This window comes from Nicotiana tabacum, chromosome 17, assembly GCF_000715075.1.
Source record: "Nicotiana tabacum cultivar K326 chromosome 17, ASM71507v2, whole genome shotgun sequence".
Lineage (NCBI taxonomy): Eukaryota > Viridiplantae > Streptophyta > Magnoliopsida > Solanales > Solanaceae > Nicotiana > Nicotiana tabacum.
The window spans coordinates 141,068,933-141,093,641 of NC_134096.1; the positions used below are offsets into that span (position 1 = coordinate 141,068,933).

The 24,709-nt window shown below is 38.2% G+C and overlaps 1 protein-coding gene across 2 annotated transcripts; it reads right to left on the bottom strand.

The window, feature by feature from the left end:
* Positions 1-17,985: 17,985 nt before the first annotated feature.
* Positions 17,986-24,656, bottom strand: LOC107805906 (MLO-like protein 4). Of its 2 annotated transcripts, XM_016630010.2 has the most exons (15): positions 24,517-24,656; positions 24,323-24,380; positions 23,770-24,005; positions 23,025-23,141; positions 22,877-22,937; positions 22,688-22,794; positions 21,947-22,021; positions 21,331-21,416; positions 20,444-20,493; positions 19,894-19,934; positions 19,629-19,799; positions 19,458-19,493; positions 18,766-18,833; positions 18,617-18,677; positions 17,986-18,533 (listed from the first exon to the last, which is right to left on the bottom strand). In XM_016630010.2, the coding sequence occupies exons 1-15, from the start codon at positions 24,634-24,636 to the stop codon at positions 18,216-18,218; spliced, it is 1,605 nt and encodes a 534-aa protein (XP_016485496.2). In that variant the 5' UTR covers positions 24,637-24,656; the 3' UTR covers positions 17,986-18,215. The 2 variants fall into 2 exon arrangements, with proteins under 2 accessions (XP_016485496.2, XP_075091316.1); XM_075235215.1 differs by lacking the exons at positions 22,688-22,794; positions 22,877-22,937; positions 23,025-23,141.
* Positions 24,657-24,709: the final 53 nt, after the last annotated feature.

Here is a 24,709-nt window from a genome sequence, read left to right on the forward strand (position 1 = left end):
AAAGTGTGGCTCCATGATTTGTACAATTATTGTTGTCATTGTGTTCATCCATGCTGCATTTACCAGGGCCATATCAATCCTGCTATAAGTATGATTGTTTGTCCAGATATAATCCCTTCCAATGGTTTGTAGTTCATTCATTCCTGTATCATTCAAAAACTCCCTGAAGTCTCTCGTTTTATCTTCCTGCAAAACTGTTCCATGTAACCAATTTTCCTCATTCAAGACTGCGTTGAAATCTCCCATTAAAATCTAAGGCCCATGCTGCAGATTTTGTATCTCTTTAAGTGTCGCCCATGATCTTCTCCTCTCAACTACTGTATGAAGCCCATATACAACAGTGAATTGAAATACTATATTCATTTCATATATTCTGATTTGTCCATGAATACATTGTGCATCCATATCAATCATTTTAAAGTCAGTGAATTTAGGATACCAGATAATCCATATTCTCCCTTTATTTCTCATACTAAAATTTGACACCCAACTCCATCCAGGCGCCACCTTCTGAATAATTTTTTTTTTCTGTTACTCTATGTTCTAGTATAACAATCAACTATATTTTATTCTCCTTTATAGCAACTTTCAGCTCCTTATACTTGTAGGACTTATTAAGCCCTCTTACATTCTAAGTAATAATAGTCATATTGGAACAAATGCAGAGTTAGCCATACCGTCATATCCCCTGTAGCTACATGATCCTCCTGCTCCCCCATCATTTGAACTGTTACCTGCATTTTGGACTGCTTATTCACTTAATGGGTTGAAACCATTTCTTGTGTCAACGATCCTCTCATCTGTTGGAGTTGTGGTAGACTTAACAGCTGATTTACCATTTACTACCTGCCAATTACTTTATTTTTCCTGCCCAAAAGACATTTCTTGCCCATGTCCAGCAGACTCCATTATTTGCCCTGCTTTTGCTTGCGTCACAACATCTGTCTTTTGCATTTCAATATTCTTTGTGACATTGACAACTGTTTGTCATGATCCCAAATTCCCTCTGTAGGATGTCGTGATGGCACCTAGTTTCTAAGACTAGGTAAGCCTATCAATGCAGAATAATAATAAATATATAAAATAAATAAACTACAATTCAAACAATTTCAACTCCCAAAACCCAGTAGAAATAAGTCACAAGCTTCTAAGAATTTATTCTCAATGTCTCTATATGTCAAGGTCTAAATAAAATATAAGGAAGCAACATAAAATGATAGAAGGGGACTCCGGAGTCTGCGGACGCTGACAGATATACCTCGAAGTCTCCGTGCGCAAGTAACTCACTGACGTCTAGGCTGGTAAAATGTACCTGGATCTGCATAAAAAGATGTGCAGAAGCGTAGTATGAGTACACCATAACGGTACCCAGTAAGTGCCAAGCCTAACCTAGGTAGAGTAGTGACGAGGTCAGGTGAGGCCCTACTGGAATATAATAATGGCATGAAAAAATATTTAACAATATAGTAAAATAAAATGATATTGGAAATGAATCAAGTAGTTGTCACCATTTAATTAAGCAAAATAATATCTCGTGAAAACAAAATCGAATTTCATTTCAAATTTAAGAAAATCACAACAAATAATCAGGGCAACTACGGCCATGTCACGACCCAATTTTCCCTCCGTGTGATATCGTGATAGCACCTAGTCTCTACAACTAGGTAAGCCTAACATTTTGCAGAATAATAAATTAAAAATATAAATTTAACCAACTATAAAAAATAAATACACAACAAATCCCAAAACCCGGAACATCGTGAATCACAAACTACATAAGAAGGAAAAAATCTAGTGTCTTTATACGTTAGAGTCTAACAAGGAAAAATACAGAAGATGATGGACATGAGAAAAAAAATAGAAGGGGACTCCGAGGTCTGCTGACGCAGCAGATATACCTTGAAGTCTCCAAAGCTGTCCCGGCTCACTGATAGTGCGACTGATAAGGTGCACCTGGATCTGCACATAAAAAATATATGCAGAGAGTAGCATGAGTACACCACAATCGGTACTCAGTAAGTATCAAGCCTAACCTCGGTCGAGTAGTGACGAGATCAGGTCAGTGCCCTACTGGTAAAATATATAATAAAATAATATAGAGTGTAATACCACAATAAAATAAAGACTAAAATTTAACAACAATGGAATCATATAAGGTAACAACTCAGTACACAGAAACACAACAGGGGATCTCCCGAGATACCGTCTCGTAGTCCCAAATGTAAATGAGCAGGGGGATCTTCCGGAATACCTTTCCGTAGTCCCAAAGTAAATGTGCAGGGGGATCTCCCGGAATACCGTTCTGTAGTCCCAAAGTAAATATGCAGGAAAATCTCCCGGAATACCGTTCCGTAGTCCCAAAGTAAATGTGCAGGGGGATCTCCCGGAATACTGTTTCGTAGTCCCAAAGTAAATATTGAGCGCAAATGATAGAAATACAACTACATCACAAAATTCTTACAATTTAGACTAAGTACCAGTCAGGGAAGAAGCAGAAAATTCACTAAGCATGCTGCACATAATTCACATAAATAATTAAGACACGTAGACATGTTGTATTAGACTAAACATGATAGCTACACATATTAGAATAACTCAATTAAGAATGAAAATAGATTAGTGTTCATTAAAATGGTATAACTCAAAATAATAGGAAAACATGTTGCTGCTCGGCAAGAAAATTGAGTTTTACCACAACTAGCCTGTGTACGTACTCGTCACCCCACGTACACGGCGTTCACATAGCACAATAAATCCAAATCTTAAGGGGATTTTTCCCACGCAAAGTTAGGCAAGCCACTTACCTCGAACCAAGCTCAATCAATTGGTCACAATGCCTTTCCCACGAATATCCGGCTCTGAATGGCCCAAATCTAGCCCAAAGTAATTACATATCATAAATACAATAATAATAGACTTATCTAATTAACGAAATCAACATTTTGACAAAAATTCCGAAATTAACTCAAAATCGCCCGTGGGGCCCACGTCTCGGAACCCGACAAAAGTTACAGAATATGAATGCCCATCCAACCACGAGTCCAACCATACAAATTTTACCAAAATCCGACATCAACTCGAACCTCAAATCTTCAATTAAAGTCTATGAAGATTTCTACCATTTTCAACCCAATCTTTTTCCATTTGAACCTAACAATCTTTCCATGACCTTATTGGTATGTATACATAATACTCTTACACCCAAGAATCATACTATAAATCACCCATCTTTACTCCAAACCCGAAATTGAAGAATTGAGGAAAGAAATTCTTACCTCTTTGAAGCCCTAACAAGATCCTTGTGAAATCTTCAAACCTTGAGCAAGAAATTGATGGATAAATGATTAAGTCTTCACTTTCTCTCTCTAAAATGCTCACCTCTCTCTAAAATATCAGATGAAACCCTTCAAAATGACCCCCCAATAGTGTTTTATAAGAATGGGGTCGAGTTTATAAAATCAGAAAAATAAAGCTCCGGAACAGGTTCTGCGGTCGCATATGCGACCGCATAATGGTTATGCGGACCGCATCTCGGTCGCATAATCGGTGTCCAAAACTGGCAAACATCTGCCTGTGGATGCGGTCACTATGTGGCCCGCATACCTGTATGCGACCGTAGAACAATTATGCGATCGCATAGTCGACCACAGATTTCATCCAAACTGGCCCTCTTCTGCCTCACTTCTGCGGCCATTATGCGGCCCGCAGAGTGATTATGCGGTCGCATAATGGACCGCAGAAACGTGTTTTTCAGCCAAATTTTTTTTCTTATTTTCCAAGGCATCCTGAACCAAGTCTGTACCCAATAGTCTAGCCTCGCCCAGTTCGAACCAACCCACTGGAGACCAGTACCGCCTACCATATAAGGCCTCATACGGAGCCATCTGAATGCTTGACTGGTAACTGTTATTGTAAGCAAACTCGCAAGTGGTAAGAACTGATCCCAAGCACCCCCAAAATCTATCACACGCAGGGAGCATATCCTCCAGTATTTGAATAGTGCGTTCGGACTTCCCGTCCGTCTGAGGGTGAAATGTTGTACTCAACTCTACCCGAGTACCCAACTCACGCTGTACTGCCCTCCAAAACCGTGAGGTAAACTGTGTACCCCAGTCAGAGATGATAGATACCGGTACACCGTGAAGTTTGACAATCTCGCGAATATATACCTGAGCCAGTTGCTTTGAAGAGTAAGTAGTAATCACAGGAATGAAATGAGCTGATTTGGTCAGCCTATCCACAATCACCCAAACTGCATCAAACTTCTGCCGAGTCCGTGGGAGCCCAACAACGAAATCCATAGTGATCCGCTCCCATTTCCATTCTGGAATCTCTAACTTCTGAAGTAATCCACCTGGTCGCTGATGCTCATATTTCACCCGTTGACAATTTAGACACCGAGATACATACTCCACTATGTATTTCTTCATCCGCCTCCACCAATAGTGCTGTCTCAAGTCCTGATACATCTTTGCAGCACCCGGAAGAATGGAGTACCGCAAACTGTGAGCCTCCTGGAGAATCAACTCACGCAATCCATCTACATTGGGTACATATAGCCTGCCCTGCATCCGTAGTACACCGTCATCTCCAATAGTGACTTCCTTGGCATCACCGTGCTGAACTGTATCCTTAAGGACAAGCAAATGAGGGTCATCATACTGGCGCTCCCTGATACGATCATAAAGACAAGACTGATAAACCACACAAGCCAAAACTCGGCTCAACTCGAAAACATCCAACCTGACAAACTGGTTGGCTAAGGCCTGAACATCCAAGGCTAAAGGCCTCTCTGCTACCGATAAATATGCTAAGCTGCCCAAACTCTCCGCCTTACGACTGAAGGCATCGTCCACTACATTGGCCTTCCCAAGATGATAGAGAATGGTGATATCATAATCCTTAAGCAACTCCAACCATCCCCGCTGCCGCAAATTAAGATCCTTCTGTTTAAACAGATGTTGTAGACTCTGGTGATCGGTGTAGACCTTACAATGGACACTGTACAAATAATTCCGCCAAAATTTTAAGGCATGAACAATAACTGCTAACTCCAGGTCATATACAAATTAATTCTTCTCATGCACCTTTAACTGTCTGGACGCGTAGGCAATCACCCTACTAACTTGTATCAACACTGCGCCGAGACCAATACGCGACATGTCACAATACACAGTATAAGACCCTGTACCTGTAGGTAATACTAATACTGGGGTTGTAGTCAAAGCTGTCTTGAGCTTTTGAAAGCTCTCCTCACATTCCTCGGTCCACCTGAACGGAGCACCCTTCTGGGTTAATTTGGTCATAGATGCAGCAATATAAGAGAAACCCTTTACAAATCGGCGATAATACCATGCCAAACCAAAAAAACTCCGGATTTCCATAACTGAGGACAGTCTGGACCAATTCTGCACTACTTCAATCTTATTCGGATCTACCTTGATCCCCTCGCATGAAACTATATGACCCAAAAATCCCACCGAATCAAGCCAGAATTCACACTTTAAGAATTTTGCATATAACTTCTTTTCTCTCAAAATCTGAAGCACAGTCCTCAGGTGTTGTTCATGATCTTCCCGACTCCGGGAATACACCAGAATGTCATCAATAAACACAATGATGAAAGAATCAAGATAGGGCTGAAATACACTATTCATTAAGTGCATAAATGCTGCTGGGGCGTTGGTCAGCCCAAAAGACATCACAAGGAACTTGTAATGACCATACCGAGTCCTGAAAGCAGTCTTCGGGATATCTGGCTCCCGAATCTTCAATTGATGATAGCCTGAACGTAAGTCGATCTTAGAGAATACTCTGGCACCCTGAAGCTGATCAAATAGGTCATCAATACGTGGCAATGGATACCTGTTCTTTACGGTAACTTTGTTCAGCTGGCGGTAATCAATACACATCCGTATAGAACCATCCTTCTTCTTCACAAATAAGACAGGAGGACCCCAAGGCGATACACTAGGCCGAATGAAACCCTTAACAAGCAATTCCTGTAACTGTTCTTTTAATTCTTTCAACTCTGCTGGGGCCATACGGTATGGTGGAATAGAAATAGGCTGAGTGCCCGGTAACAAATCAATGCCAAAATCAATATCCCTGTCGGGTGGCATATCCGGAAGATCCGCTGGAAATACATCGGGAAAATCCCTTACTATATGAATTGACTCCACGGTAGGAGTATCAATACTAACATCTCTTACGTAGGCCAGATACGCATCACACCCCTTAACCATTCGTTGAGCTTTAAGAAATGAAACAACCATGCTAGGAACATGATCCGAGGTAACTCTCCACTCTAGTCGCGGTAGACCTGGCATAGCCAACGTCACTGTCTTGGCGTAACAATCAAGAATAGCGTGATAGGGCGACAACCAGTCCATGCCCAAAATAATATCGAAATCCACCATACTAAGCAATAATAAATCAGTTCTGGTCTCAAAACCACTAATAACAATTAAACACGACCGATACACACGGTCCATAATAATATATTCACCCACGGGTGTAGATACATAAACAGAAGAACTCAACGAATCATGTGATACGCCCAAATACGGGGCAAGATAAGATGATACATAAGAGTAAGTGGAGCCTAGATCAAATAAGACTGATGCATCTCTATGACAGACTGGAATAATACATGTGATAACTGTGTCGAATGCAACGGTATCTGTCCTAGCAGCAAGGGCATAATATCTGGCCTGGCCTCACCCTCTAGGGCGACCTCTACCTGCTCGACCTCCACCTCTAGCTGGCTGTGCAGGTGGAGTGGCAACTGGTGCAGTAATCATGGCCTGAGAAGCCTGAGGACCCTGTGGAATAGGTGGGGCCTGAGAAATCCGTGGAGGTGCACCCCTTCTAAGTCTAGGGAAATCCCTCATGATATGACGAGTGTCACCACACTCAAAACAAGCCCTCGGAGTACGTGGCTGCTGGGACTGGCTCGTACCCGATCAACTAGACTGCCCGCTAAAAGCACCCCATATCGAAGGTACAGAAGACACTGGCGGTGCATAATATGGAACCTGAGGTCTGGGAGTAGCCGGAATACCACTGGAAGCTGGAAGTGCTGAATGAATAGGACGGCTCACATAACCTCTACCATGACGGGCTGCAATTGGGGCACGAGAATTATTATATGTGCCAGAATCTCGGGGTCTCTTAGCTTCTCTCTCTTCCCTCTCCCGAGTCCGCTTTCCTTCCAATCTCCTAGCAATTTGCACCACCTGTTGGTATGTGATATCCATCTCTAGCTCTCGGGCCATACTGTATATGATACTAGGGTGGAGACCCTCAATAAATCTGCGAACCCGCTCTCGAACAGTAGCAACTAAGGCTGGTGCATGCCTAGCCAAATCACTGAATCGGACCGCATATTCTGCCATGGTCATAGAACCCTGGCGTAATTACTCAAACTCTGCGCGCCATGCATCTCTAAGACTCTAAGGAACATACTCCCTTAAGAACATATCTGAAAATTGAGTCAAAGTAAGAGAAGCTGCCTCAGCCGGACTATCCAACTCATATGCCCGCCACCACTGGTAGGCTGCTCCTCTAAACTGGAATGCCGTGAAAGAAACCCCACTGGAATCCACAATACCCATAGTATGAAGGATACAGTGACATTCCTCCAAAAAACCCTGAGCATCCTCTAAAGCTAAACCTCTGGGACAACTGGCTGCACTGATATAACCTCTGGGGTATGGTCAACTTGGGCCCATGGCTTTGGAGTACGGGCGACAGGAGTCTGCGCTCCTTCCCCAGCTTGAGATATGGCAGGAGCAAGTGGAATTAATCCTGCCTGAGCTGAAGTGCCAAACATGCTCAAAAACTGGACAAGAGTCTCCTGAAGTGCAAGAGTAGTAACAGGCGTATCAGGTGCCAGCTACTAGTGGCTCTGGTGCAGCAGCTCGTGCAGGTGCTCTGGCTGCACCACGTGGTCTTCCTCGGCCTCTGACTCGGCCTGTGCCCCGTCCCCGGCCTCTTGCGGCTCCAACAGGGGGTGCGGGTGTCTGATCATCAGATACAGTTGTGCGTATCCTCACCATCTGTGAGAGAATAGAAAGAGAATTGTTTAGAACTTTGAAATCAACAAAGGCGCACGATAAGGAATCAAAGAAGTGAATATTTCCTAACAGTTCCATAGCCTCTCGAAGATAAGTACAGACATCTCCGTACCGATCCGCAAGACTCTACTAAACCTGCTTGTGACTCATAACACCTATGAACCTAGTGCTCTGATACCAACTTGTCACGACCCCAAATACCCTTCGTAGGATGTCGTGATGGCACCTAGTTTCTAAGACTAGGTAAGCTTATCAATGCGGAATAATAATAAATATATGAAATAAATAAACTATAATTCAAACAATTTCAACTCCCAAAACCCGGTAGAAATAAGTCACAAGCTTCTAAGAATTTATTCTCAATGTCTCTATATATCAAGGCCTAAAGAAAAATAAGGAAGCAACATAAAAATGATAGAAGGGGACTCCGGAGTCTGCGGACGCTGACAGATATACCTCGAAGTCTCCTTGCGCAGGTAACTCACTGACGTCTAGGCTGGTAAGATGTACCTGGATCTGCACAAAAAGATGTGCAGAAGCGTAGTATGAGTACACCACAGCGGTACCCAGTAAGTGCCAAGCCTAACCTCGGTAGAGTAGTGATGAGGTCAGGTGAGGCCCTACTGGAATATAATAATGGCATGGAAAAATGTTTAACAATATAGTAAAATAAAATGACATTGGAAATGAATCAAGTAGTGTGTCACCATTTAATTAAGCAAAATAATATCTCGTGGAAACAAAACCGAATTTCCTTTCAACTTTAAGAAAATCACAACAAATAATCAAGGCAACTGCGGCCATAAATCATTATCAACAAGGGCACTCTCGAGGTACCGCCTCGTAGTCCCAAATCATAAACAAATTCACAATATCTCATTTTCTTATCTCACCGCGGGAGCCTTCACAATTTATTTGAAAGAAAACATTTTTCCCGAAATAGCATCCCGCGTTTTAGCCATCCTTATCATACCGCATGACTTCTAGTAGTTCCCCCTACTAGCCACGCGTATCAAGCCACCCTTATCTCACCGCATGCGTTTTAATACCCAGACCTTATACCACAGCATGCGTATCAATATCACAATATATCACAATTTGCACCTCAAGTGCTCAAATAATGTAACTTGCCAAAATAATTATACAACAATATTTTTTCACAATAAAGAGCTCACGGCTCATGCCAAAATAAATCATCAATAATATTTTTTTTACAATAAAGAGCTCACGGCTCCATCACAATGAGTACAAAAATCTTATAAAATATTCAAGAATAAATAATTCAGGAAAATAATATTTCAAAATCTTTAATACGTTGCTTCAATATCAAATTTAAAATGTCAAATACTTCATATTAATAATGTTTAATTTAAAGAAAATCACCCTTCAAGTAATGCACAGAATAAAAGAAACCAAGTTTCAACTAAACAGGTATAACAATTAGCAGGAAAAGGTCAAACAAATTTAAGGTATATATCTTAGATCAATGATGAAGAATATAACAAGATAAAATAGTTTAATAAATGCGCAACAATGATCTACACAATTTAAAAATATAATCCATCACATTTAGCCCGTGTACACACTCGTCACCTCGTGTGCATGACTTTCAACACATTTCAATAATCACATTAATATCAATTCTAGGGGAAATTTTCCCCACACAAGGTTAGACAAGTCACTTACCTCGACTTGCTCCAATTTAACCAAGTAGTATGCTTTTTTCTCGATTTTCCGATTCCGATCGACTCGTATCTAGTCATAATTAATTCGATACAGTCAACAAAAATTATAGAATCAATTCCATAAGAAAATACTATATTTTTCAATAAAATTCGAAATTAACTCAAAAATGGAACGTCTCGAAATCCGGCGAAAGTTACGAAATATGAACGCCCATTCAACTACGAGTCCAACCATACCATTTTTACAAAACTCCGACATCAACTTGACCTTCAAAATGTCAAATTCTCATTTTGAAATCTCTACGCCCAAATCCTCTAATTTCACCTCAAAAACATGTAATCTATTCGAAATATTCAATGATAATCCAATATAATTGACTAACAATGATCACATGTGACTTACCTCAAGTTTCCCCATGAATTCTCTCTTAAAAATCGCCCAAAACCGTGTTGAAAATGTCCAAATGACAAAAATATCGGAACCCCTCTGTTTTTGTAATCTGGCCAGTGCTTTCGCACCTGCGGACAAAATTCTCGCACCTGTGGTCCCGCATCTGCGAAAATTACTCAGCCCAGCTGCCTTCGCTTCTGCGAGCTTTGGACCGCATCTGCGCCTTTGCAGGTACGGAAAATTCCATCGCACCTGCAGACCTGCCCGCACCTGCGCCCTTCCTCTCGCTTCTGCGCAACATGAGCCGCATCTGCGGCCCCAACTGGGCAGCCCTTCATCCGCTTTTGCGAGCCACAGCTCGCTTATGCGAGTCCGCACCTGCAGTCAGTCCCTCCGCAGGTGCGATGACACGAGAAGCTGCAAATTTCTAAATATGCCTAAGTTCAAAAATTGATCCGATTTAGATCCGGATCACACTCGGGGTACTCGGGACCCCGTTCGAAAATACCAACAAGTCCTAAATCATCATACGAATTTAGTCGAGTCTTCAAATCACATCCAATAACACTAAAAATATGAATCATACATAGATTCAAGCCTAATAAATCTTAAGAATTTCCAACTTCTACGTTCAATGTCAAAACCTATCAAATTAAGTTCGATTGACCTCAAATTTTGTACACAAGTCATAAATGACATAACAGAGCTATTAAAATTTTCAGAACTGGATTCCGACCCCGATATCAAAAACTCAACTCTCCGGTCAAACTTCCAAACTTAAATTTCTATTTTAGCCATTTCAAGTCTAATTTCACTACGGACTTCCAAATAAAATTCCGATCATGCTTCTAAGTTCAAAATCACCATACAGTACTGTTGGAATCATCAAAATTCTATTCCGGGGTCGTTTGCACATAATTCGGCATCCGGTCACTATTTGAATTTAAACTTTTAAATTTTCTTCAAAATTCCATAACTCGGGCTAGGGACCTCGGAATTTGATTCCGGGCATACGCCCAAGTCCCAAATCATGATACGGACCTACCGAAACTGTCAAAATACTGATCCGAGTCTGTTTGCTAAAAATGTTGACCAAGGTCAACTCAGTTGAGTTTTAAAGCTCTAATTCATATTTTAATTCATTTTTCGCATAAAAACTTTCCGAAAAATTTAACGGACTGCGCACGCAAGTCAAGTAATGATAAATAATTCCTTCTGAGGTCTTAGAACACAAAATTAATTATTAAATTTAAAGATAACATTTTGGGTCATCACACTGTTAAAGCTTCCTTTGACCTCCACATCTGCTTAGGTATGTTAGCTCCTCTTCCAACTTGTTGATTTTGTGGTCTTTGATTATTCATAGGGTTGCATTTGTGACCAACTTTGAGGCAAGTATTACAATACTCAGGTTCCCATTCATATGCCACTTTCTGGTCAATAAATCTGCCATTAGGGTCTAGCACCTTAACACTCTTCGGCAAAGGTCTTGTAATATCCATTTCAACTAACAACCTTGCAACTGATATTCTAGCAGTACATGTTGTGCAATCATCGGCATATAAAGGGTTACCAAGAGCACTACCAATTTTACTAAATGCTTTTATGGTCTAGCAGTTAAGTGGTAAGTTAGGCAATTTAATCCATAAAGGTATAGTACTCAGAACTTCCTTATGCAGGTTAAAATCTGGGGTCCAAGGTTTCATGACAATCGGTCAGCTATTAATAGTGTGCGGACTTGAATATAGTACCTCATTTCTTTCCTCCATGGTGGTGAATCTGATTACAAAGTAATCATCATTATGATAATGACCGTATAGCATGAAGTATACAATTTACTCTTAAGAACCTGTAGAAGAATAATGTATTAATTCCTTCTGTCCTTATAGCTCTGGGTCACCCTAGGATATGGTTCAACTGTCAAATCCTAATAGGCGGCCGACTATGTGTTCATGTAAAAAATAATCGACCATTGAATGACCTAAGAAACTCTTTTCTTATTTCATTCAATCGCCCTGGCCAAGGTCTTAATTTGGTCGGTTATAATTTATGACAACATGGAGCTTAAACTCATTACCAAGAGTTGACAGATTCCATCTTGATCAATCACTAATTCTACAAGTATTTAATCGTACCCAATATCCTTTCAACTATCGCCCTAGGGCCATAGGTGTCTAGTATCAAAGCACAATAAATAACTTGTCAATTACTATGATGATATCAGGTCAAAGGAAACTCTTACATCACATTCTTCAAGAGAATATCCTATTGACAATTTATGGTAATTCTAACCATTAGGAATTATCCAATGAATCGGTTCAATGATCATATCTCTCTATGCATCATCTATTTATATTATTTAGTTAATGAGATCAACTAATCTTTATCCCATAAAGACGATCACATAAATATTGATCTAACCGGATTATTAATGTCCAAATTAATAATCCTATGATCCAGAACAAAATTTAGATTAAATTGTAAGAGACTTTACTCTCATTATCATGATCTCCATCATGATGACAAGTCTCAAAATTTAATCAAGGACCTTATTAAATTAATCAAGCAATTAATAATAACTATGATAAACGAATATCAAATGCCATATATTTTTATATCAAATAACATTCACAAAAATATGTTCAAATCATCAAATATGAGATTGGATCTAGGGCATATCTAATATATTCCTAACAATCTCCCACTTGCACTAGAGCCAATTGCTCTTGTACTTCATTCCCAATTTCCACTTGTGCTTGTCAAACTCCTTTGCTCCAAGTGCTTTAGTGAATGGGTCTGCAACATTTTCCTTTCCATCAACCTTTTGAATTTCGACGTCTCCACGTTCAATGATCTCTCTTATCAAGTGATACCTTTGTAGGACGTGTTTGGATTTTTGGTGTGATCTTGGTTCTTTTGCTTGAGCAATGACTCTAGTATTATCACACAATAATAGAACTGCACCTTCTATTGAAGGAACCACACCAAGTTCATTTAAGAACTTTTTCATCCATGCAGATTCACTAGCTGCTATATATTCTGCTTCAGTCACTGAATCAGCTACTGTAGCTTGTTTGGAACTTTTCCAACTCACTGCCCCACCATTTAAGGTGAATATATAACCAGAAATAGATTTGCTATCATCTCTATCTGAAGAGAAACTTGCATCAGTATAACCTTCAAGTTTCAACTCAGAATCTCCATAAATGAGGAATTGGTCTTTAGTCCTTCTTAAGTACCTAAGAATGGCCTTCACCACCTTCCAATATTCCTCACCAGGATTTGCCTAATATCGGCTAGTCACTCCTAGTGCATAAGCCACATCAAGACGTGTACATGGCATGGTATACATGATAGCTCCCACTGCACTAGCGTATGAGATACTACTCATGCGTTCTCTCTCTTCAGGTGTTTTAGGACAATCCTCCCTACTGAGAGTAATTCCAGTGCCTATCGGTAGATAGCCTCTTTTGGAACTATCCATGTTATACCTCTTTAAGATGCTATCAATGTACAATGACTGGGAAAGCCCAAGCAGCTTCCTAGATCTATCTCTATAGATCTTTATTCCCAATATATAAGCTACTTCTCCCTAGTCTTTCATGGAGAACTGTTCAGATAGCCAAATCTTGGTACTTTGCAATGCCAGTATATCATTTTCTATGAGCAATATATCATCAACATAAAGTATTAAGAATATAATTGTGCTCCCACTAACCTTTTTGTACACATAAGGTTCTTCTTCGCATTTAACAAAATTGAACTTTTCAATTGTCTTGTTAAAGCGAATATTCCAACTTCGAGAAGTTTGCTTTAGTCCATAAATAAATCTTTGTAGCTTACAAATTTTATTTCAGACGGAGATGTGAAACCTTCAGGTTGTGTCATGTACACATCCTCTTCTAGCTCACCATTAAGGAAAGTTATTTTCACATCCATTTGCTATATTTCATAATCATAGTAGGCTGCTATAGCAAGCAAAATGCGAATTGATTCGAGCATTTCCACGGGAGAGAAAGTCTCGTCATAGTCGACTCCTTCTTTTTGACGATATCCCTTGGCAACAAGACGGGCTTTGTAGGTCTCCACCTTTCCGTCTGCTCCAATCTTTTTCTTAAATACCCATTTACAACCTATAGGTTTTATATCCTTTGAAGGTTCAACTAAAGTCCATACTTTATTTTCCTTCATGGATTCCATTTCGGATTCCATGGCCTTTTGCTATTTCTCATAATCAGGACTTTGTATAGCCTCTTCATAGGTCTTAGGGTCATCATCATTATGAACAACCTTATTTGATACATCATCTTGTACTATTAGATTTAATCTAGTTGGTACATGACGTTCTCGTGTAGACCTTCTAAGAGGTGCTTGTACAACTTGTTCACCTTGTGCTAGATTTGGTTGTTGTTCAATTTGGTTTGGAACAGGTTCATTAACCTGTTCTTGAACTACATTTAGTTCTTGAACTTCAACCGTTGAAGATGGCAACTTCCTTGTCAACTTCAAAACATCCAATAAAGGTTCTTCAACTTGTGTCTCATGATCTTGATTTTGTGTTTATTCATTTGTTTCTTGAACTTCATCAAGTTCTATTTCTCCACTATAATTTTCTTCCAAAATAAATTCCCTTTCCAAAAAGGTTGCTCCTCTAGCCACAAACACTTTATAGTCATAAGGGTGATAAAAATAATATCCCATTGTTTCTTTGGGATACCCAATGAACCTACACTTATTAGATCTTGAGTTAAGTTTATCAAATTGAAATCTCTTAACATAAGCTGGACAACCCCAAACTTTAATATGCTTAAGATTAGGCTTAAGTCCTTTCCATATCTCATATGGTATTGTAGAGACTGACTTAGTAAGAACTTTATTAAGTAAGTATGTTGTTGTTTCCAAAGTATACCCCCATAAATATTTTGGAAGATCAGTAAACCCCATCATAGATCTCACCATATCTAATAAGGTTCGATTTTTCCTTTCAGATACACAATTGTGTTGTGGTATTCCTGGAGGTTCACATTAGGTAAGACATAAACATCATGTTGGAGATAGCCATTCACATATAAATTATCACCATAATAAATAGAGCAAATACCATTGCCTATGTTAATGCGAAACCCATGCTTGTCCAACATAGAAGCTGAAATTATATTCGAAACAAATTTAGGAACATAATAACAATCATCTAACATAAGTACTTTGCCCGAAGGCATTATTAAAGAAATTGATCCTACAGCTATAGCCGCAACTTTTGCACCATTTCCAACTTGTAGATTAATTTCTCCTTTCTTTAGTCTCCTACTTATCTTGAACCCTTGAAATATATTGCAGATGTTATAACCACTGCCAGTATCTAATACCCACAGTGAAGAATTAGTAGTAGCTAAAGAAACCTTGAAAACATTTTTCATTAATATCTCACCTTGTTTCTTGTCCTTTAGAGTTGCAAGATACTCCTTGCAGTTTCTCTTCCAATGCCCTTTCTTATTACAATAAAAACATTCGGCATCATATACTGACTGCAAGATCAAATCTTCAGAAATCTCTTTTCCACCCAACTTCTCATATTCTTCGGTAAGAACAATCACATGATTGACAAGGGGTCCAAATAGAGTGTTTTCAATATCCAACCGTGCATCAACCATCTTCTTAACATATTCAATGATTGCAGTTGGATCCATATTCTGATGTTTCCTCTAGAGTTCAGAACTCATAGAAGCGAGAATGATGTGTTTAATAGCAAGGCATGCTTCCAAGTGTTTCTGATAAACCTTGGTGCCTTGAACATCATTCTATGGTGGGATTATCTTTGCAGGATTATCGATCACATAAATGAGCTTTTCATGCATGAGAGCAATTCTCAAATTTCTATACCAGTCATCAAAGTTTGGTCCTACCAACTTGTTGGTCTCAAGTATTTCACGCAATGGTATAACAAACATATTGAGAAATCTAAAATATGGAAAAGAAAAGGCAATAATATAAGAACATATTTACATATATATCATACAGACATGGACTTTTATCTAAATGATATTTTCACTAATTATTTTAAACTATTTACCCTCAATATAGTTTAAGAAATCTCTATTTCTTTTACTGGAGTAAATGAATCCTTTAACAATATGTATGAGCCCCTTGGAAGTCAAGTCGTTTCACATATATTTAAAAGTTAGGTACTCTTACCAATTGTATCCCCATACAATATCCTTAAATAGCTCTATGTCAAATAGTCCCCTGGTAGTCAGGTCGATCCTATTGGCATAGTTGAGTTCAACCATCATGATAACAAAGAACTTATTAAATTTTATACTCCCCGGGTAGTCCAGGAATCTAGTGTAAAATTAAATAATTCTTCCAATCCATGCATCTAATGCAATAAATAATTTTAATATATTCTCGAACTATAAGTCTCCTGGTTGTCAGGCCGCTCCTTATAGACAAGAAATAAATAAAATTATTTATTTTGATGGATAGGTTTACAATAAAATATCTTATATTTTATTATTTAAGAACTCAAATTTTAGTAAGAGAGAATTGTTACTAAAAAAAATTTTAATAACATAAAGATCAAATCTTTTATAGCATGTGAATTTAGTTCAAGTTGTCTACATGCTTTAGTATCAAAGCACAATAAATAACTTGTCAATTACTATGATGATATCAGGTCAAAAGAAACTCTTACATCACATTCTTCAAGAGAATATCCTATTGACAGTTTATGGTAATTCTAACAATTAGGAATTATCCAATGAATCGGTTCAATGATCATATCTCTATATGCATCATCTATTTATGTTATTTAGTTAATGAAATTAACTAATCTTTATCCCATAAAGACGATCACATAAATATTGATCTAATCGGATTATTAATGTCCAAATTAATAATCCTATGATCCAGAACAAAATTTAGATTAAATTGTAAGAGACTTTACTCTCATTATCATGATCTCCATCATGATGACAAGTCTCAAAATTTAATCAAGGACCTTATTAAATTAATCAAGCAATTAATAATAACTATGATAAACGAATATCAAATGCCATATATTTTTATATCAAATAACATTCACAAAAATATGTTCAAATCATCAAATATGATATTGGATCTAGGGCATATCTAATATATCCCTATCAGTCATATTTCGAGGTTCCGCGGGTTTGAGGTCGAGCTTCCTCTGTACTCCTACTGTTTTAGCAATATCCATCCCAGCCACAACATTTGGTTGATTGCTAGAGCTTGCTCCCATTGCGGCCTCTGGATTTTTAGCTGTGTCATTAGTAACAGCAGTGGTTTTCACTTGGCTGAGGCTGTCTCTCAGTATTTGTATTCTCCATAACCAGTTGCCTCTGTGATCCTCCTTGCGTAGCTTGCTGGTTCTTTGCTCCTGTATTACTCTGTTCATTTAGTAATACACTCTTCGATGCAGCTAACTGTGTCAAATTCAGATTCGGGGGAGTAATCATCACTCCACTCGGTACCAACTCTGTATCAATCGCTCCACCCAAAAAAATACCAGTTGAATCATCCAAATTTGCTCTATTTGTCATCTCCTTGTTGATTGCAAGTTCATCTTTCTTCAATAACCTGTGGTTTACCTTAGTTTGCTTCATATCCGAGAGTTCAATCTTGTTTTTCTTCCTGCCTCACGCTTTATATTATCAGGACTAATTTAAGTGTAAAAACAACTAAAATTTAGCCCGGGCCACTTGGTTTAGCCTATAGAGATCCATTATTTTCATTGCGTTCTACTAAGCCAAGTCTAGCAGAAATTCTCAGTAATCACGTACAAGCAAATGGATTTGATTTCAGTCGACACAAGTGCAAAAAATATAGTGTCCCTTCGGATCAGATTTAGAAGAAATTGTTTATCGAAAGATCTTAAATGTAAGGCAGACATTAATTGGAACAAAATTAGATGCATATATATAGCATGGAAAAAGAAGAAGAAAGCAAGATAACTAAGTCTAAGGTCGTGGTTCAAGTAGTAGAAGGCACGAAACTATATTGTCATCATTTGATCCATCATCATATTTCTGACCAAATCTCTCCTCAATTTCGAGGAGAAAATGGAACATGTAACTCATCATCACATTTTGAGATTTCATTCATGCAATTTTGCTCAAAAGCGATTTGTTGGTCTGAGACCTTGGTATTTTCGAATAATGGGGAGCATCTCGTTGTGCTGTTGGTAGCAATGCTATGAATTTGATCTGTCTCATCCTCCACGAAGTCCAATGATGTGGTCGCTAATAATCTTTCTGGATTAACAACTGAACCTTCGAGTCTGGTTTTCACCTTGTGTCGCCATCCATGTAGCGACTTCCTAACATTCTCTGAAACAATGGTCTTCTTGTATCTGGAACCCATCTGCTTGATCATGGAATAGTGCAAAAGGATATATAACCAAGGACAAAAGAAAGAGATAACATATAGTGCTTTTAAGTAATTACCTGAGCAACAATAACATAGAGTGGAAATGTGACAAAGCTACACCAGAATTGAGAAATAACCCTGCAGCAACAATTTAACATGCGTCATGCCACAATGAGGTGGTCCATTCAGCAACAAGTTAACAAGGAAGTCAGACAAAGATAGGTACCCAAATGACAAGCGAATCACGAGAAAGGTTTGATTTTCTGTAAAACATGATGATCCCTTAATTTCCCACTGCATCAGAAAAGGAAATCAGTGGTTAGCACCTATGAAGAAAATTTTGTATCTCTGCATATGAAAATTACATCTTTTGCCTTTTCTAAGGATTAGGTGAAAATATAAAACAGACACAAACCACATATGAAAGCTCTCTGATTTGCTCTCTGTCATATTGTCTGACCCCTAGGCCATAGCTCAATATAACTTTGTAGTTTGCTTTAAGAGTTGAAAAGTTAGTAAATAAATGTTCTTTACACTTGTAGAAGTTCTGTTTCCTACCAAAAAATATGGTTTTTACTGTTGAAAAATGTGCTCAAGTTATGTAGAGGCTTCCAAAAGGCAAAACTGTCAAGAGTGTAAAATAAAAAAAACACAAGGCAGAAGATATCGCTCTGATCACACAATGATATGCAGTCAATGGAGGGTCTGTGAATAACAATCAGTACACGGAACTTGCATCTATTGGCTACAAAAGGGAAAATATTCCTTATAACTGTCTGCAGTAGCCCAACTAGGAACAATGTTTCCTCATAAGCAACTCAACTTCTTCCCATTGACAATTAAGACAAAATTGTTTTAATTCATTATAAGCAATATAAGCAAAACCTCAATCAGAAAACTAAGTTCCCAAGTTCTTACCAGTGACCAAATGTATGCTGCCATCTCAAATGCGTTCTGCATATGATTCACCCAGAAGAGCAATCAATAAGTCATATATGAGGCAGCTATATCATTGACCTAAATTTAATTAACGCCTACTCTTGTTAAGTCTTTTGAATTTGAGGATAATATTTATGTTATTTTGCATACCTGGAATGATATAAATTGTATTATCCGCAGCAGAAGCCTAGGCTTCCCAAACCAGAAGAGCTCGTCTCTGAGGTTAAACTGTTGAAATCCTTCCCTTGGACTACTATCCATGATTTCAACTGCCAGCTTAACCACCACATGGTGAAGCTTGGTACCAACCAGAAGGATTAACTTCCAAATACAATTTTTGAAAAGGTCAGAAATTGAATGAGAATGGGTAATGCTTCTGAAGCAAAAAAGAGAACAGAAAATAACAAGGACATACAATAGCAGGAAAGAAGGAGATCCAGAAGTATATATTAGTGCCTGGACAACGATCATCAAAATTATCCATCATCTTTCTGAAAGAACTAAATGAACAATAGAACGAGAAGGATTCAAAAACAAGTCAACAATAAGCCTACTAGACATTTTGGCCTTTTGGTTCATTTGCATATTAATCTTTCCCGGTTCCTCTTCTACTATTCTAAAGAAGGGATACAACCAGGAAATAATTCAATAAAAGTATAGCATCCTCTTTATTGTCTTTTATTAATCATAGTAATCTAGTTGCCATGACTTTTATATCCTTTTTGTTGCTGGATTTTTACTTTCAAATGCCAAGCAATTAGGGTGTGATGCCGAAGTAGCAAAACGAACTGAATCTAAGCAAGTCTGAAGTCGTAAAGTAGCTCGTAGAGCGAGCTCAATCTGTAGCTCAACTCCCATTCTCTCTTACAGTAGTTATAACTAAAAGAAAATTTGATTAAATTATCTGTTACATCAAAAATACGTGCTTGGCAGAAATTCCGGAGAATATCTAGTGGAAAAATTACCGTGAAAGCTTAAAAATACACAAAGTATGACGAAAATCCATAGTGGAACACTGCAACCAAAGAAGAATCAAAAGGAAATATTTTAGATGAATAAATCCATAGTGGAATACTGCAATAAAAGAAAGAAAAAATCTTAGATTTTTGCCGTAACCATGATATCTCACAGTTTGTGAAATGTTGCATTTAGTCCTCAGACAGGGACATATATGTCAGGTTTTGTCTATAGTCACAACATAATTGACCCATTTTCTTAAATAGAAACTTGCCTGTCCTCCAAGAATTCAAGCTAGTATAAACAAGAGCTGTACTTTTGAAAGTTTAATATTGATGGAACGTCCTTTGAACTAACAGCTATACTTTCAATAATACTATCACCTTTTGGAAACTTCTCTAGTTCTAATAGTAATATGTCCAGACTTTTATTAAGAGAAGTAGTACGTAGTGCAAGGTTCTGATAAGAAGAAGGCCGTACGTGGTGCAAGATTCCGGTGAGTCAGATGCAAGGCAAAGAACTAACACATGGTAATACTCAGTCTGAAACTTGTGTTCTTTATTAGTGAGACGAGAGAGGTCTAGATCATAAAACTGAAGAAGCTAAGACAAGCTAATTAAGCAGTCAATCTTAACGTCTTTACTGGTGTCCAAACATGATCACCAAAGCTATTGAGGGGAAACATGGAATGCCGATAATAAAACATAACCTCAGTAATAGCACTTTCATATATCTTTATGACTGCAGAAATTCCATATGAAGTTATTATTGGTCTGCCATCTTATAGTATAATTCATAATGTGGAAGACGGAGCTGGAGTAGCAAATAGTTTATTATGACGCAAAAGTTATGCTCAATAGGAAAAAATAACCTTCAAACTGATATGCCATTGTACCTAATGCCAACAATATCACGAAATTCTTCCTCCATGCTTCGAAGCATATACTTATGGAAATCATAAGTTAATGGCAGCTGATGAGTCTGCAAAAACACAAAAACAATATAAAGATATGGAATTGCTGCTCCGTTCTAGGAATATAGAGAGGTGCTATCGTGGTTCATGTTTCCATCCAAGCGCCCACACCAAATTCGTTTGGAAGGTTAGACCATTGCTGGAAAAGTCACAATGTAGTTCTAGAAAGTGGACCCTCTGTTTCACAGATTAATAAATGCTTTTATCATCAGTTAATCTGACCTTCTCATCTAGCTGTCCCCTAACAAGGCATTGACAAGACCTTAATCCATGAACTACACAGAAGTACCTAAAATAGGGCCTACTTGGTTTCTATTGTGGACTGATTCACATCACTAATGTTAGTAAATATTGTCTTCTGTGGTTATTAGTTAGAAAGTAATTTTCATAAAATAACCAAAACCCAAATATGATCAGCATGTGTAAATTAAGTGAAAATAACTTAAATAGACCAGCATGATGTCTGCTTTACAAAGTCACCTCAATGATCATTGAGGAAGATATTTCATTTGTGGAGGAAAACAAGTACATGACTTACAGTAATAAAACCCAGGCGCAAAGCCATGTAGTCAGCTTCATTTATAGAACTCCAGAACTGGCGGCTGAAACAAAGCTAAAAGGAGAACTTTGAATAAAATATCTTTAATTGCTTGAACTCATCACAGCACATGCCAAGAGGAAGAGAAGATTAAAGTATGAAGGTGAAAAATTTATCAGAACCACATGAAGTTAAGAAAAATGGAAAATTTGAGAGGAATGTGATCTGAAAAAAGAATCACAAGATGCAATTGTTTATAATAATTCAATCTGAATACATGAATTAAAGCTCATAACAAACGATGCGGCTAAGTTATAGTTCTACAGTGTCGTAAAGATTTATGACTCCTGTGTGAACAATGACAATTTGAATATTGAACCAAATGGCATTGTAGATCAGTACCACTCTAGATCATAGTTTTAGCTGCAAAAGCCACTTGAATTTGTTATTCTCTATTGGATTTTAAAGTTTTATCATCTTAAGGTATGTATGTAAGTCTTTTCCATGCCACTCCATTGCCAGAACAATGTACATAGATGTCCTATCTTTCAAATAAATTCAGGACGCATTGTGTTGACGTCAAGATCTACATGACTTGGGACATCTAGTATTCACCACTACTGAGCCACTTCTTTATAACATCATTGGGCTAATACTATTCCCCTTCAGTTGAGATAGCATAAGAACACCACGTAACAAGTATCCACTCAACCAGAAACACAAGATTTTATGTGAAAATACCAGCCAAACAAGAGCCCTGTGCTGGCTCCATGGGTGAGCAGTGTGGTGAAAAGTAAAAGTTGATATACGCCCCATTCTCTTGTTGTTTGGGACAGCTTCTTCAGAACCTAAGGTTAAACTTGCAAGTAATTATTCTGGAAATGATAAATAAAGTATGAGGAATAGTAGTACCACTGGGAATTTTTGCACCTTCCAGTCTTTGAAGAGCCATTGACTTGGCATAGTTTTCCCATGTTCTCCAACTATATATCTGCATGGTTAATTCATGGTGTTTGGTGGATGTGGGGAGGAAGTTCAGAGATGCAATAAGAGATTAATCATGCAGAAGATAGCCAACCTTGATCATAGCCAGGGCAATGGCGAAAAAGCTATAAGATACATGACTAACACCGAGGACAAGCAAAAAACGATGGAGCTGCTCCAGGCTCTCCTTTGAAGCAAACGATTGGAGACCCTGATAAAACCATCATGAGATGTTGTGGAGCCAGTATGAGCACTGGCCACTTAATTAAAGTCAACAACTAAAACAATTTGAAACTTGTGAAGAGAATCAAATGAAGCAGGGAAAATGTCAGAGTAACTTCCTTATTCCTTCATCAAGATAAGCTTCACTTGTTGTCCGAGGTAGAGAGCCCTGAGGAATCTTTGTAAAAAATAGTCCTATTTTCAATTTCGACACACCTTAAACTTTGATCCAAAAGTTTGGGCTTCTTAACTCCTCCAATCTACTAACCTATTAGTACTAGAGATAGTAAAATCATGGATTTTTCAATGAAAGAAAACATTTCAATATTTAATTGTGCCACATTCAGGAATTTTCTTGGCTATAATGTTTTTACTTTCCAATTGAATAATCCAATGTGGCAAATGTTAGCTTTCAACAATAGGATAGGGATTCCAAAGTTGTTTACAGACTATCCCTATAGATGATAGCTTGTGAAGGATCGACCAACATTTACTCAAAGAAATTCAGATCAAACAATTTTTGAAGTAAAAGTTAACACAATTGAAAATGGTTTTTTTTTTTTTGGGGGGGGGGGGGGGTTCAAACAAAATTGAGTAGAACATTCTTGTTTGGCTACCTCAGGACAAAAATCTTCATTCCTGCTGCTTAACAGCAGCCTTGAACTTGAAGTTGAGAAATTCGAGTATGAAGAACCTGATAAAACAAATTTTGTAATTGCTGACTCCCTCTTGTTTCTTGGCGGAGAACATGGATAAAAGTGGCTGCTGAAAGCTGATGACTTGACACAAATCTTTGCAACATAAATGATCCAATGACCCATTAGCAGCGATAGCAGTCCAAAAACCATAAGCTCTGCTTGCAGCCAAAAGGAGGAAAAGGAAAATGAAAACAAAAGAATTCGTGAAGCAACCTTAATTATTTACTAATGAAAAGCCAGCAGTGTTTAGAAGAATGTTAAGAGTTGAAAGTGTAAGCAGTGTTTAGAAGAATGTTAAGAGTTGAAAGTGTAAGTTCTAGAACATATATTTAACTCTATTTTTACTTATTCTTCACACATATATACCAGGTCCGAGTAAAAAAAATTTGGTTCTACCAAACCCGCAAACCTTCTACATTCGCCAGTGCCAGCGAGCATGAAAGGCTCAATATACAGATAATATGTGGCTTACCTTCTTTGATTTTCTCTAGCGCAGCATAAAGAGGTTTCCTCTTCGTCCTGTGCAACCACTTTAGGAACAAAATACAAGTTTAGAGAATTCACTAAGAAATAAACAAAAGCATAGAGTTCAACGTGTAATCCACCCCCAAGAAATATTTTGCAGAGCTCCAAAATAGAATAATAAAAAATGGTTTTTTCTTTTACCTTTCCAAACTTCTTCAAACTGCCATGGATCAAGAAACCAACGCTCACCAAAACTGTGACGACTGTCGCCACGGCCCATGTGGGCGTTTCAGCAAACGATGCTTCTTCCAATTTCTCCATCTTGACTAATATTCAACAACCTTAAAATCCACTATAAAATACTGCATCGACCTTAATCACATCTGTGGGTGAA